This window comes from Silene latifolia, chromosome 10 (genome assembly GCF_048544455.1).
Source record: "Silene latifolia isolate original U9 population chromosome 10, ASM4854445v1, whole genome shotgun sequence".
Lineage (NCBI taxonomy): Eukaryota > Viridiplantae > Streptophyta > Magnoliopsida > Caryophyllales > Caryophyllaceae > Silene > Silene latifolia.
Window position 1 is genome coordinate 145785782 of NC_133535.1, and position 14849 is coordinate 145800630.

The 14849-nt window shown below is 39.3% G+C and overlaps 1 protein-coding gene across 1 annotated transcript; it reads left to right on the forward strand.

Moving 5' to 3' along the window:
* The first annotated feature begins 4054 nt into the window (after nt 1–4054).
* LOC141609291 (uncharacterized) lies at nt 4055–5970 on the forward strand. Its single transcript, XM_074428398.1, has 3 exons — nt 4055–4091; nt 5257–5609; nt 5705–5970. Exons 2-3 carry the CDS (start codon nt 5262–5264, stop codon nt 5864–5866), a joined length of 510 nt encoding a protein of 169 aa, XP_074284499.1. The 5' UTR covers nt 4055–4091; nt 5257–5261; the 3' UTR covers nt 5867–5970.
* The last annotated feature ends 8879 nt before the right edge of the window (nt 5971–14849 follow it).

Below are 14849 nucleotides of genomic sequence, written 5' to 3' on the forward strand. Positions count from 1 at the left end.
CGAGTGACCATAGTGTTGAGATAAAATAGGTCAATCGGTTCCAACTTACCCGACGTAGAAGGGGTCATAGTATGCCTACCGACGAAGAAGGGACTCATTGGAGTTTGACCTATAAAGACCGTTCTCAATTTTTGTTTATACGAGGAAGATCCCATCAACTAAATTATAATTCATTTTTAAGTGAACGAATAACTAGCGTCTGTCGTGAATGAATTTATTTGGATGATGGCTTAAAACGTGTGACATGAGAATGTCAATGAAAACTAACTCGTGACCTCTATATGTGTCAGTTTTCATGCAATAAATTAGGTGGTTTGGTTTTTAGGCGGAATATGATGCATATTATCGTTGCGAAAAATAAATAAATGAATGCAAAAACGTAAATAAAAATGTCCTAGTGTGGCCTATCCTAGTAAAAGAACATAATACAACTTTGGAATCCACCGTTGGACCCGAAAAGCTTGTCTTGATGTTCCATCTTGATCCAAGTAGCGGGAGTGAGCATCCGGTCTCCATCTTTGGTCTTCTCAAAAATTACAATTAAAATTACAAATATAAACCTATTTACATTCTAATTAAAACTGTAATTACAAGTGAAAAATCCAAAACGGAGATACAAGATCTCAAAATACAACCAAGACCGTGTTCCATCATTACGGTAACACGTTCTACTAAGGCCACACTAAGTTACAACCGCTTGCAAAAATTAAATACGTAATAAAAGGCATTCACGGCATTCATAAAATAACGATTAAATAAAAATGCATCAACTAAAAACAAAACAAATTTATTCATGACATAATTCCGTAATTATGTTAAATTTATCCAAACCACCTTTTAATGATTAAAATTCGTGTGATAAAACCGCTTCTATCATTTAATTTTAATCTATTATAATCCGTCATTTTAAAGACACTTTAAAACAACTATATGGTACGTGAGTGAACCGATTCACTATTAAGCGAGTGTACTATATCCGGATAAAGTACATATTAAAGCCAAAGGAAAATTTAAATCAAAAGAAACAAATTTTCAAAGCTGCTAAAGACGAAATCCCTCGATCCAGGGACATAAGTGCTCGATCGAGGGACAGGGGAGCTCGATCGACTGAACTGCAAGTTGATCGAGAGGTATGCTAATCAGGAGGTGCTCGATCGACTAAACTGGAGGTCGATCGAGTACCTATATCAGCAAAACTACTCGATCGAGTACGAGGACAACTCGATCGAGCAGAGGGGTTTTGAAAGCGGTCGATCGAGTACAACAGGGGACTCGATCGAGCAAAAGGTTTTTGAAAGCGGGGTCGATCGAGTACAACAGGGGACTCGATCGAGCAAAAACAAGACAAAAAAAGACTCGATCGAGTAGAAATACGCTCGATCGAATGCAAAAGTGGTGAAAACCTCGGAAAAACCAAAACCCTCGTGAAAAACCGATTTTCGAGATAAAATCAATTAAAATTTTGATCAAAACGCATCAAAACAAATTTGATAATTGATAAAACATGACATATTGTTATAATCTCTGTATAAAACAACAACATGCATAAAACCAAAACGAGAAAAAATGAAATTGCCGTGTAATACATGACACGGTTTCAAACAAATTCTGCCGTGTATACTGGGCACGGGTTTTCAAGCACAAAAACATCGTTTCAAAAAAACGTTTTATGAAAAACACATATAAAAATTTACGTGGCCTCGCTCTGATACCACTTGTGGGTTAATATCCGTATACTACCCCTTAAATTGCAGGACTATAACGTAAAATTTACATGCAATTTATAGTCATAAAACGATAAAACAATAGAAACGATAAGTGTATAGAAATCAACCTCGGGTCCTTTTAATTGCGGCGTAAAGATCGAAAATCTAAGCGATTCCCTCCTAATCGTTGCACCCAAGACTTGGTCCGAGATATGCCCTTGTGCTAGAACAAGTGTTCTCCGATTGCCTTGCAATATAGGGAGAATCTGTTGTGAGTTTTGTCGAGATGAGAGATCTCGGTTTCGAGAGAAAAATTAATCTCTGAAACCCTAATTCTTTCACTAATGATGATTAGCTCTTTCCCGAAGGAGGAGGCTCTCCTTTTTGTTCTCCTAATTCGGCCAAGCCGAGTCCATGGGGAGGAAATGGGCTTTTCCATTTCCTCTTCTCTTTGACTCGTAGTCCGAACCCAAATGGCTAAATGTATATGACGCGGTTTGATTATAAACTGTTATCGGTTATCGGAAATTAAGGCATCGGCTAATAATACGGGTTAGCTGAATTATTAATTCGTGTCCGACAAAAACAGTATTGTATAATTATTTTAATATACATTTAATTAAATATAAATCACGTATATTTAATTTCACGAATTAACTGGTTAATTCGCCTTAGCCCATGATATTTAATCCGTATTAAATATAATATCTCAACATCACGTATTTGACTAATTACTAGTCAAATAACTCGGACTAACTGGTTAGTCAATTTTGGCATCTACATGACAGTATTTTCATACCGTCACATCTCTCGAACGTATCCTATAGGTGTGACTTTTAGGGACCAGTTGATCACCGCCATCTGTATGACAATAACGTCAAACTTATCTAGCAAGCCAACCGTTATTGATAAACGTGGATCAACTGATAATAATACCAAAGTATGCCCTTTGATCCTTTTAGAGGTTTATAAGTCCTTGCACTAACTGTTAAGGACACCAACCCCAACAACCTTTGTTGTTGTAATTATTATTTTGAGAACCACTACCGTCGTTACCCTTCCCGCGGTAGTTCCCACGCTGTTGGCAGCTACCCTTGCCCTTGTAATTATTATTGTTGTTGTTGATGTTGTTTAGGCGAGATTTGTTGCCACCATTGTGGTTGGAGGACTAAGCACGGTTGGTGTCAGCTGTGACATCGGCCTGAGAGGCGACGAGAGCAGAATCAGAGGTCTTGGCGCGACGAGTTTATTCAAGAGTAAGAGTGAGCATGGATCTGGCCTTAATAAAAGGGGAAGAGGGTCACTTTGCTGAATGATGGTATGTAGCGACCCCATCGTAGCCATCAGACAAATGGGTGACGAGTTGAAGAGCATGCCGCGTTTCGGAGACAGAAGCCCCAACGTTAGCCAATCGGCTATCATTTTCAAAGCTTGACAACACGTTCGAGTAATTATCCATATGTATATTGGTGAATTGTTGTTCCAACATAAGAGCGCGAGATTTTTTATTGTCATTGAAAATATCCTTGAGACGATCCCAAGATTTTTGAGTCAAAGCCCCAGGTTCGAGAATGGTGTGAAGAAGGTCAAGTGATATAGTACTGTAGATCCATTATTTAACCATGGCATCGAGGCCATCCCACTGGGCATCTTTTGAGAGGACGCCATCTTTGGGTGGAGAAATATGGTCGAGAACGTCGAAGGCACGAGCGGTATTGAGGAAAAGCTCGGCCCACGATGCGTAGTGCACGTTTTCCGTTCTCAAGGATAATCGGGACAAATTTTTTGATGTTGGAAACAGGGTAGGGAGGGTGGAAGGAAGGAGATTTGGATGTGTCATTTGTCATGCATGGTGAGGGAAGAAGGAGAATAGAGAGGACGAAGAAGCAAGCGGAAGAGAATATATATACATCAAGACTTACCTAAGTTAGCTAACTAATAAAATACAAATATTACAAGAATAATACAAAGATTACAGCGAATATTACCATATTCTAATAATAACCTTTAAGATTGTATTTATCATTACCCTAATACAAAGTATTATATACATTGGCCGTCGGCAAGTAGCGCACGATGAGCTTGCGTGATACAAGAGGAAAATGAGTTGTCTCGTTAATCATAGAGTTCCCAAGTAATAATAATAATAATAATAATAATAATAATAATAATAATATTATTATTATTATTATTAATAAAATACATGCAAGTTGATAAGCGTGTATAATGTAAAAGATAATTAACGATTATTGACCTCCGTAAAAGATGGATCGTCTCAGCTCTTGAAATGCTATATATACGTACTCCACCATTGTCCATCTTAGTCTTAACACCACAATAGTCAATAATCCCTTGCATTTTCTTCAGACTTCACCATTATTTCAGGTATATATACTTCTTTCTTTTTAAGTCATCCCAACTTTTTTTTTCCTTTTCATACTTTGTTTTTTTCATCTTGCTTTGTTTTCGCTAATTAAGCTGATGACCTGGTTAGAGTTCCAAAATCGGTTTTATACTCTAACACGGTAACACGCCCCCTCACACTCATACGAATGCCCTTTGGGCTTGAAGTGTAGATGCAACTGCATGCTTCCCTATACCTGGTGCTAATATTTCACTTTAGAATTGAAGGGGCTTAGATTCGAACAGGTGACCATTCTGGTCACACTTGCTCTGATACCATGTCAGAAAACCATCTTCATCAAAAGTCTAAGTTGATCGTTGGAGTTCCAAGATCGGTTTAATAATCTAACATTGGTTGATGTTATCAGAATCAGGAAATATAGCAAATCACACCCATAAGTTTGATACTATGTGCAATTAAACCCCGTAACTTATAAATATAGCAAATAAGCCCCATAAGTTTCTCTTAACGTGCAATTCACCACATATCTTATTTTTAGTAATGAAATTAATGAAATTTACTAAATTAAATATATTTACTATTATTAAAGGTCAATATTATTGATCAAATATTAATCCTAAAATTCCTAATTGTAGAAAGCATGTTCAAATTTTTTTTTTTTTTTTTTTGTATTTTGGTGAAAACATATTCATTATATAAGAATTTTTATTTTTTTTAGTCAACTTACAATGAAAAGTTACATGCCCAAAATTTTTTTGATCTTAAATTTGGTTCACATTTTTTGTTGAATATGTAAATATTGTATTTAATTTTTAGTAGATATATTTAAAATGATTTTTATAATAGAAAATAATAGGTTTTAGTTAAAAAAATGGTAGAAAAATTGATTTGGGCTTAATTGCACATTTTTGAAAACTTATCGGGGTAATTTACTACAAATGAAACTTAAGGGGTTGAATTGCACATAGTATATAAGTTATGGGGGTAATTTGCTACATCCCCAGACTAGTATAATGCTCTGTATTTTATCTGCTGGTAGCGATAACGTATTACGTATATATACTACTCTTGAGTCATACTTAGTGATAATTATAACATATGAAATATACTCCGTATTATGCCTGATTTTATAAATGTACTAATATATGGACTAAGCAAAGATCAACAACCAACCTAACATAGCAGAGGAGATGAGGGCAGCAAAAATAGTGGTGGCGAAAGACGAACAAGGTGAGTTTGAGAAGTTGAAGAAAGAGTTGATGGAAGCTGAGCAAGGAAGTTCAGAAGAACTTAACGTAGAAACAATCTACAGAAATTTTTCCAAGAAAAGTGTTAAGCTGGTCGATATGCATTATTGGAAAGGTCACAAGGAGGATGGTTATGATGAAATAATTCCAACCAACCATTCAGCATACACTTTGCAGATAGGCACTCTCCCTGAAGGAGTCAAGTTTGGTTTAGTGTATAGCGATGGTGTCGATGCTGATGACACCGATGCTCGTAAGTTTGTTGTCGCCATTGATAGCCCTGCCCGCAAGGTAATTCCTCTATTAAGTCGCACACTGTTTCTATCATGCTAGCTAGAAAGCCTTTTTATGTATGTTTATTATATATATTATTAATTTTTGTACAGATTTATGCGGAAGCTGGTCCAATAGGTCCAATCGATTGGAATGTAGTAGAAGTTAAACTAGGCATGGCCGAAGACAAGGTCGTGTATGAAGATCCTATTTTAGGAGGAAAGGTGGAGGCGCAGATGGTACGCTTCCATGCCATTGCCGAATTTCACAATTAACTTATTGTATGGAGGTGTAATCAATAGTATAACATCTTCAACTACAAGCTTATTCTTAAGACACTCCGAATTAAGTTACTTATGTAGTTATGTATGAACTAAATAAAATTTGTTGGGAAATTAACGTCAATCTCCCACGCGCAACGGAAGCAACCAATTGACAAGTAAACCGTAAAAGTAAATAAATGTAAGCAATAATAAGATGAGACAATATTTAGGGTCAAACCCAGGACAAAACCTTCCAAACCGGAAGTAAAACCCACTAGCCAAATCGACTAGAATCCACTATAATAATACAGTACCAGTACAACGTAACCGTCCCGAATTAAATACCAATTCGAAAACCCACAATAATATACCTCTAGCCCTCCAGTAATATTAGTCAATGCCACTAATATTACCCCTAGAGTAACCTCCTAAATTATTGTATAAAAACACCCGTTATACTGCCTCTCACCCTCAAACCCGACTTGCTATTTACCAAGCTAAGTCACCTTGTTTGATATTTTGTTGTGAGATATATTTTTCCAAAGGATTACAATCCTTTATATAGTAATGTGAAGTGACGTTATATTTTACAATAATAAAATCACTTCACGTTACTCACCAATGAATTAAAACAATTCATATGTTTTTCACGTAATGTAAAACACAAATGAATTCACATCATTTAATCACATCTAATGTTACATGTACATAATCCATAATTTGTACATGTAACACTTCCAAACTTAATGCCTTGTGTTGGATGTTACTCAACAAATCTCCCCCTCCAACACAAGAGATCATCACCGAGGAATCAACCATTGGCCTTTTGAAATCACTAGAGTTGCACACCCGAGTTAGTATATGGTCCTCACCCTAACTCACTTTCACGGCCAATGCACCGTATACAGCCTATACCCAGTCAATGACGTTACTTGACTCCGGAGAGAAACCTCTTGCTCTCCACCTTTCTACCAGCAGTAATTTTACCTTTGCGCCCGTCTGCAACCTGGAAACAATCTACCTTCGCCGCCTCTTCCGCAAACGAAACACGTGCACGACTTTTCCGTTTCCAGCTATCCTTTGAGGTTTTTACTGCATATGCATCCAGACGGTATAAACCACGACGTAGCTCCCCCTTCATGAGGACCATAGAACCCTTAGTAACTTTCATTACTCCCCCATGAGCTTTACACCCATAACCTTCGGAGTCCAGTTGACTAAGTGAAATTAAATTCTGCCGCAACTTTGGAACATAAGCAACCTTGTCCAAAGTGTGCACCACCCCATTTGACAATTTGATTTTTACCACCCCAATACCAATGACATCAACTATTGAGTTATCAGCCAAACTCAATTTCCTAGCCACGCCTTCTTGGAGCTCCTCAAAACTATCCTTTCGGGTGCAAATGTGGTTGACACAACCAGAATCTAATATCCATTCTTCCTTGGAACACACGTCGTTTACATCCGTGACCGCAAATATGTCACTACCATCGGTAAGGAAACAACCACTACTTCCTTCACCGGCAACCAACTTGGTGTCGCCCTTGTTTTCTTCATTCCCGCATTTGTTAGGACAGAACCGCCTAATATGCCCAAGGTCACCACACTTGAAACACTTCACATCATTATTCCTAGAAGCGTTCCTGGACCGAGACCTGCCATGCTTCGATCCATCCTCCCTGTTAAACGATCGACCTCTCCCATCCCGAGCAACTGCAATTGTACCCGTACTGTCGCTCCGTATTCCAGCCTTATCCTTCTTCCTCGCATCAAAGGACAATAAAGCTGTCTGTGCTTGCTCCATCGTGATGGTGTCTTTCCCGCACAGAATAGTATCCACATAAGTCTCATATGTGTCCGGGAGAGAATTGAGGAGTAGTAACGCCTTATCTTCCTCCTCAAGCTTTACCTCGATCTTCTTTAAGTCGTCTAACAGTCCATTGAACACATTTACGTGCCCAATTAAATTTTCATCCTCCTCCATCCTTAACCGATACAACCGTCACTTCAAAAGCAACTTGTTGGTCAAACTCTTCGCCATATAGAGCTTCTCCAACTTTTCCCATATCACTGATGGAGAGTCGTCATCAAGAACACAATTGATGACTGAATCCGAGATGCACAACCTAATAGTACTTGCACACTTGGTGCAAACCTCTTCCCAGTTGTCATCACTCATCTTCTCCGGCTAACCATCATCTCCTTTCAGGGCTCTAGCCAAGCCAAGATGTACCAGGAGATCCTTCATCCTTCTTTGCCAAAGAGTGAAACTACTTTTACCATCAAATTTTGGTACTGCAAATTGAGACCCCATATTTGACATCCTTGCCAATTAAACCACCACTGGCCAGAGCCTAGTGGCTCTGATACCACTGTTGGGAAATTAACGTCAATCTCCCACGCGCAACGGAAGCAACCAATTGACAAGTAAACCGTAAAAGTAAATAAATGTAAGCAATAATAAGATGAGACAATATTTAGGGTCAAACCCAGGACAAAACCTTCCAAACCGGAAGTAAAACCCACTAGCCAAATCGACTAGAATCCACTATAATAATACAGTACCAGTACAACGTAACCGTCCCGAATTAAATACCAATTCGAAAACCCACAATAATATAAGATAACAACCTCTAGCCCTCCAGTAATATTAGTCAATGCCACTAATATTACCCCTAGAGTAACCTCCTAAATTATTGTATAAAAACACCCGTTATACTGCCTCTCACCCTCAAACCCGACTTGCTATTTACCAAGCTAAGTCACCTTGTTTGATATTTTGTTGTGAGATATATTTTTCCAAAGGATTACAATCCTTTATATAGTAATGTGAAGTGACGTTATATTTTACAATAATAAAATCACTTCACGTTACTCACCAATGAATTAAAACAATTCATATGTTTTTCACGTAATGTAAAACACAAATGAATTCACATCATTTAATCACATCTAATGTTACATGTACATAATCCATAATTTGTACATGTAACACTTCCAAACTTAATGCCTTGTGTTGGATGTTACTCAACAAAATTATGCTCTTTTTTATTTTGTATTCCGTATTCAATTCTGTAGTAGTAATTTGTGGAATAAAGTTGTTCTTTTTAAGTTAATCTTATTTTGTTTGGATTTATCTTATACTCTTGCTAATTGTTCAAACTTTAGTTGTGCTCGAATACCAAGTATCTTAAGAGATGGTGTGATGATAAATTTATTGGGCGATTATTTTAAAATATAAAGTCAAAATGGTATCAAAAAGTAATAAACCGGTTTACTAATTATAAAATATTCAAAAAATTGAGTACACGCTCATCATAAAAACAATTACGAAGAGGTTATTTGGTTGGGAGGTTTGAAATAAAATGGAATAGATTCTAGTCATTCTACGGTTTGGTTAAGGTATTTTGGAATGGAGTTAAAATCCTGATCGATTCTCATTACACCCAATAACTTATCGATGGCCAGTTTCTCTCAAAAACCATTGGCAATATGTGGTAAAAATTCAACCTATATTCATCTTATGTTCAGTTAGTGAGATATGGACTCTCAAAATAACTATGAGCACGCAATTGTGGATTTGTTTTTTCAAATCTTATTTTCTTTAGATTCATTCTCTATTGAGCACAACTACCTAAATCCTTGAACCTAATCATAATAATGAAGAAGTTGATTTTCCATATGATTCATAATAATAATAATATTTAGGTAAAGTTAATCTTTATGAATATGTTAATTTAGCTTACTCTTCAAAATTGTAAAATAATTAATGTATTTTTACCAATTATTTTTTATTTCTAAAAGAAAACTACTAGTGTTAGTGGCTTAAGGTAGACATAAATATAGTCTGTATGAGTCATAATAATATTTACGTAAATTTATTTAACATTTAATATATTACATTGAACGACTAATATTTATCAGTTCATGGTATAATCAGTGTATAATCAGTATAGACTAGACCAAACCAGAAAATTAGGTTTAAGACCATAGTAAACTTTTGGACCAATCTTTCATCCTTCATAATTTTGAGAATTTTTTGTCTTCAATCTGATGCACCATTCGATACTGAACCGATACTTAACTCAATGTTCAAGCTGTTGGAAATGATGGCTTGCTAAAGCAACTTTCAACAATTGCTCTTTGTTTGTTTGACATCCCACATCGGTGGAATATAGCTTCCACTCTTGGCTTATATATCAACTTGTTCTCTATTGGTTAAGTGAGCGGACTAAAGAGGTTTTTGTTGTAAGTCTTGGGTCTGTGGGTTAGGGTCCAAACACATGCGCACGCCGGTCCGGCCTGAGTTCAGGCTTGGGTTTGGGCAGAGCACCTGAGGTGCAGGCCAAAGGTTCCCATTTACCTTTTTGCTCTTGTGGCTTATATATCAACTTGTTTTCTATTGGTTAAGTGACCGGACCAAAGGGGTTTTTGTTGTAAGTCTTGGGCCTGTAGGTTTGGGTCCAAACACATGCGCGCGCCGGCCCGGCCTGAGTTATGGCTTGGGTTTGGGCAGAGCACCTGAGGTGCGGGCCAAAGGCCCCCTTTTACCTTTTTGCTCTTGTGTGTAATGGGCTGTCTACATTCTGTTTGGTGGTTGAGTGTGTTGATTTAGTCAGTCAATTGAGACTGTTAGTGCCTGCGATTAAGGAGCTTAATCTGCCCACTAACTCGGTCTTGACTGCTGCTTTTGTGGAGCGGTTTTGATGTGCTAATAGAGCGGCCTGTTTCACTTCTAAAACACACAAAAAATCAAACTCTCTTCTCTTCTCTTCGTCTTCTCTGCTCTCTCATAATTTCTGGGTATTGCTGCTTTTATCGTTCCAAGTCTCACAGTTCTGAGTGGGCGGAACTGCGTGGGGACTGTAGTATTAACCTTCTATTTCAAATAAGACATTTACTTGACATATACGTACCCCCGCATATTTGATTTCAAATAAGTCTCATGTCTCCTTCTGTTTCTGCATCTTTCGAATAACACAAGCAACGACAACTTGACATATACGTACCCCCGCACATTTGGTTTCAAATAAGACATTTACTTTATACTTGTATACATATGCACATATTACATTGTTGTCATGTAACTGGACTTTGGATGCCACTGTTATTAAAGGAATGGTGCTCAACTTTTTCGTGAGCTTTTTCCTGGTCGAACATCAACAATTAATCTAGAAGGGCTGACTATTGGTTTGTTTCCGAGTTAACCATGGAATAAAGTGAGAAGTTGGACAATAACTATTTGGTAGCGGATGTTCAGTGCGCTTTAAATCAGATGTCTCCCTTTAAAGCCCCCAGAGATGGTTTTCAAGCTTTGTTTTATCAATCTCGATGGGAAAGGGTATCCTCTAGTTAATGCAAAATGATATTCGGAGCCCTTAATGACAATATCTTACGGGAAGGACTGGGAGAAACTTTTATTTCACGCATTCCAAAGATAGACCATCCTCATTTGGACCAATTGGTTGGTGTACTTTTTCTTATAAGATCGTTACTAAGATGATTATCGACCGATTCAAACCCGTCTGAAAGTGTTCAATCTCTTGATTAGGGTTGTTAGTTTATTTCCAATATATAGTCAAGTACATAATCTTTGGTTAGCTACAAAATAGGGAAAGCATACCTAATTACAATGTGAACACTACAAACTAGGATATATACTTAACTAAATATGGTTAAAACAATATATACAAGATATATGCTAATACACCCCCGCAGTCGGAACGGGAGCAGGGCGAACGCTAAGACTGGAGCGAAAACGAGTGAACAGGTATTTAGGAAGGTCTTTAGTGAAAATGTCCGCATATTGGTACTCAGCTGGAACATGTAAGACTCGGACAAGGCCAAGACGAACTTTCTCACGAACAAAATGTATATCAATCTCAATGTGCTTAGTTCGTTGATGTTGGACGGGGTTACCTGATAAATAAACCGCGGACACGTCATAATAAATAAGACTGGCGCGAGTTAGGGGAACGTGCAGCTCAAAGAGTAAGTTTCGCAGCCAGCTAGTTTCGGCAACCGCATTTGCAACACCCCGATATTCAGCTTCCGCACTAGATTTGGAGATAGTAGGTTGGCGTTTAGAGGACCAAGACACTAAATTATTGCCGAGGAAAACACAGTAGCCGGAAGTAGAGCGTCGTGAGTCGGGACACCCCCCCCCCCCCCAATCCGCATCAGAGTACGCAGTGAGAGTATGAGGGGCGGGTGACTTCGAAATGGTGAAGCCGTAAGCAAGGGTTCCTTTGACATATCTTAAAATTTGTTTGAGGAACTGAAAATGAGGCTCACGCGGGGCGTGCATAAACAAACATATCTGCTAAACGGCATAAGTGATATCGGGCCTAGTAATAGTGAGGTATTGAAGAGCACCGGCTAGGCTTCGATACAAAGTAGGATCGGTCATAAGTGGGCCGGCTGTAGAGGACAGTTTCGAACCGGCTTCGACTGGCATTGTAGCGGGATTGCAGGAGTCCATATGGGCGCGTTTGAGAATGTCACGAGCATATTGCGTTTGAGATAAAAATAAGCCCTCTTTGATACGATGGACCTTAATCCCAAGAAAATGGTTGAGCTCACCCAAATCGGTCATGGCGAATTCAGACGACAGAGCGGATAGTATTTGTTGAAGCAATACATCACTTGAAGCTGTGAGAACGATGTCGTCGACATATAAAAGAAGGTAAGCCATATGAGCACCATCCCGGTAAATGAATAAAGACTGATCACATACACTGCTTTTAAACCCTTTCGAATGAATGAACGTCGCAAACCGATGATACCAAGCCCGTGGGGCTTGCTTTAATCCATAAAGAGACTTACGGAGGCGACACACATGATGAGGAAAGCTGGGGTTTACAAAACCTGGCGGTTGATGCATAAAAACGGTTTCAACAAGATCGCCATGTAAGAATGCGTTTTTCACATCGAGCTGATGAATGGGCTAGGAGCGAGAGGTGGCGAGGCTAAGGACAGTCCGTATAGTAGTTGGTTTAACCACCGGACTGAATGTTTCATCACAATCTACGCCAACCTATTGACTTTTGCCATTAACGACAAGGCGGGCTTTGTACCTCTGCAAGGAACCATCAGACCTGTATTTATGACGAAACAACCAAAGGCACCGAATAATAGGAGCATTTAACGGGCGTGGTACCAGTTCCCATGTCTTATTGTCAATTAGAGCACTATATTCATCGGTCATGGCCGCATGCCAATTCGGGTCCTGAAGGGCAAGTTTGGGTGATTTGGGAATGGGGGACACGGTGGTGGCTGATGAGGCGAGGAGGTTAGTGGGGACACGAGGTTTGAAAATACCGTGCATACCACGGGTTGACATGTTGTGGGCACTGGAAAGAGGGGAAGGAGGGGGAGGTGGGGATGGTGTGTGCACGGGTGGTGAAGTGGGAGGTGAGTCAGGTGGGTTAGGTGTGGCTGGATTGGCAGGGGTACGAGGGGAGTGTGGTTGGTGTTGTGGCTGAGGGGAGGGCACGGGGTTGTATAGGTCGTGGGTGATGGCAGGAGATAGGGCGGAGTCGAGGGAGGTATAGGGCCGAGGGTCATGCGAAGGGGACTTAGCGAATGGGAAAACAAATTCGTCGAAAGTAACATGACGCGAGATAATAAGCTTGCATGTAGCTAAGTCATAACATTTATAGCCACGAAACTCCTGTGGATAGCCGATAAAGACACATTTGGTGGACCGGGGTGCTAATTTATGAGGTCGTTTGGAAGACAAATTGGGGTAACACGCACATCCAAAGACACGGAGATGGGAATATGAGGGATTTTTGTGGAAGAGAGCGGCAGTGGGAGAGCGGAAATGGAGAGTTTTCGTGGGTAAGATGTTGTGTAGGTGGACGGCGGTTTGAAGAGCGTCGACCCAAAATTTGGGTGGGGCAGACGAGTGGTGAAGCAAGGCTAAAACAATTTCATTGAGACGTCGAAGCATACGTTCGGCCTTACCGTTTTGGGAAGAAGTTTGAGGACATGAGAAACGAAAAATTAATCCATTTTTATTAGCAAAATTACGGAATTCACCATTGTCAAATTCACGTCCTAGGTCACATTGAAAGGCTTTGATGGGTCGATTAAACTGAGTGGTGACATAATTACGGAAATTAAGAATTTTAGTGAAGGTGTCGGATTTGAATTTGAGTGGATAGACCCATACAAATTGAGTGAAATTGTCAAGTAAAATTAAGTAATACTTGTAACCGGCTTTGCTTGGTATAGGTGATGTCCATAAGTCACTGTGAATAATATCAAAAGGTGCAAGAGTAGTAGAATGTGAATCATTAAAAGGCAAACGTCGATGTTTACTTATTTGACAAGAACGGCATAAAGACGATAAATTATTATTACTACTACAATTAATGTTTGACTTGGACTTAAGCAATTGCAAAATATTGGCATCCGGATGACCAAGACGGGAATGCCAGACATCGGTAGAGAAAGCAAGAAGGTGCGTGGTCGACTTGGATGACTGCGTGGGAGACGTGGGAGTTGTGGCTGACACGGGGTAAAGGTCACCGTCACTATTGCTCCTCAGAATCAGATTCCCATTCGCTAAATCGTTCACAGAAAAACCACATGGATCAAATTCGACGGAAACGTTATTGTCTTTGGTAAATTGTCGAACGGATATAAGATTTTTAATTATATGTGGGGTATAAAGCACATTGTGAAGGTGAAGGGTCCTATTAGGCGATGCTATGGTTGTATTACCGGACCCATGAACTGGAATGCGCGCACCATTACCGACGTAAATAGAATTAATCGTACTAGAATTGAGAGGACTAGGGAACGTACCTGCATCAGCACTTAAGTGAGACGATGCACCGGTGTCCATATAGAACGGACTAGAAGCTTGAGATTGCAGTTGTAAAGCCGCGAACACCTGCGCCAAGTCTGTTGGCTGCTGTTGCGAGCCGTCTTCAGAGGCTACATGGGCCTGCCCGAAGGCAGGAGGTGGTCTAGAGCCACGCTT

Excerpts from the sequence above, each read along its gene's own strand:
- LOC141609291 (XM_074428398.1), top strand. The coding sequence starts at position 5,262 with ATGAGGGCAGCAAAAATAGTGGTGGCGAAAGACGAACAAGGTGAGTTT. Across the intron at positions 5,610-5,704 it reads TTGATAGCCCTGCCCGCAAG|ATTTATGCGGAAGCTGGTCC; the intron begins GTAATTCCTCTA and ends ATTTTTGTACAG.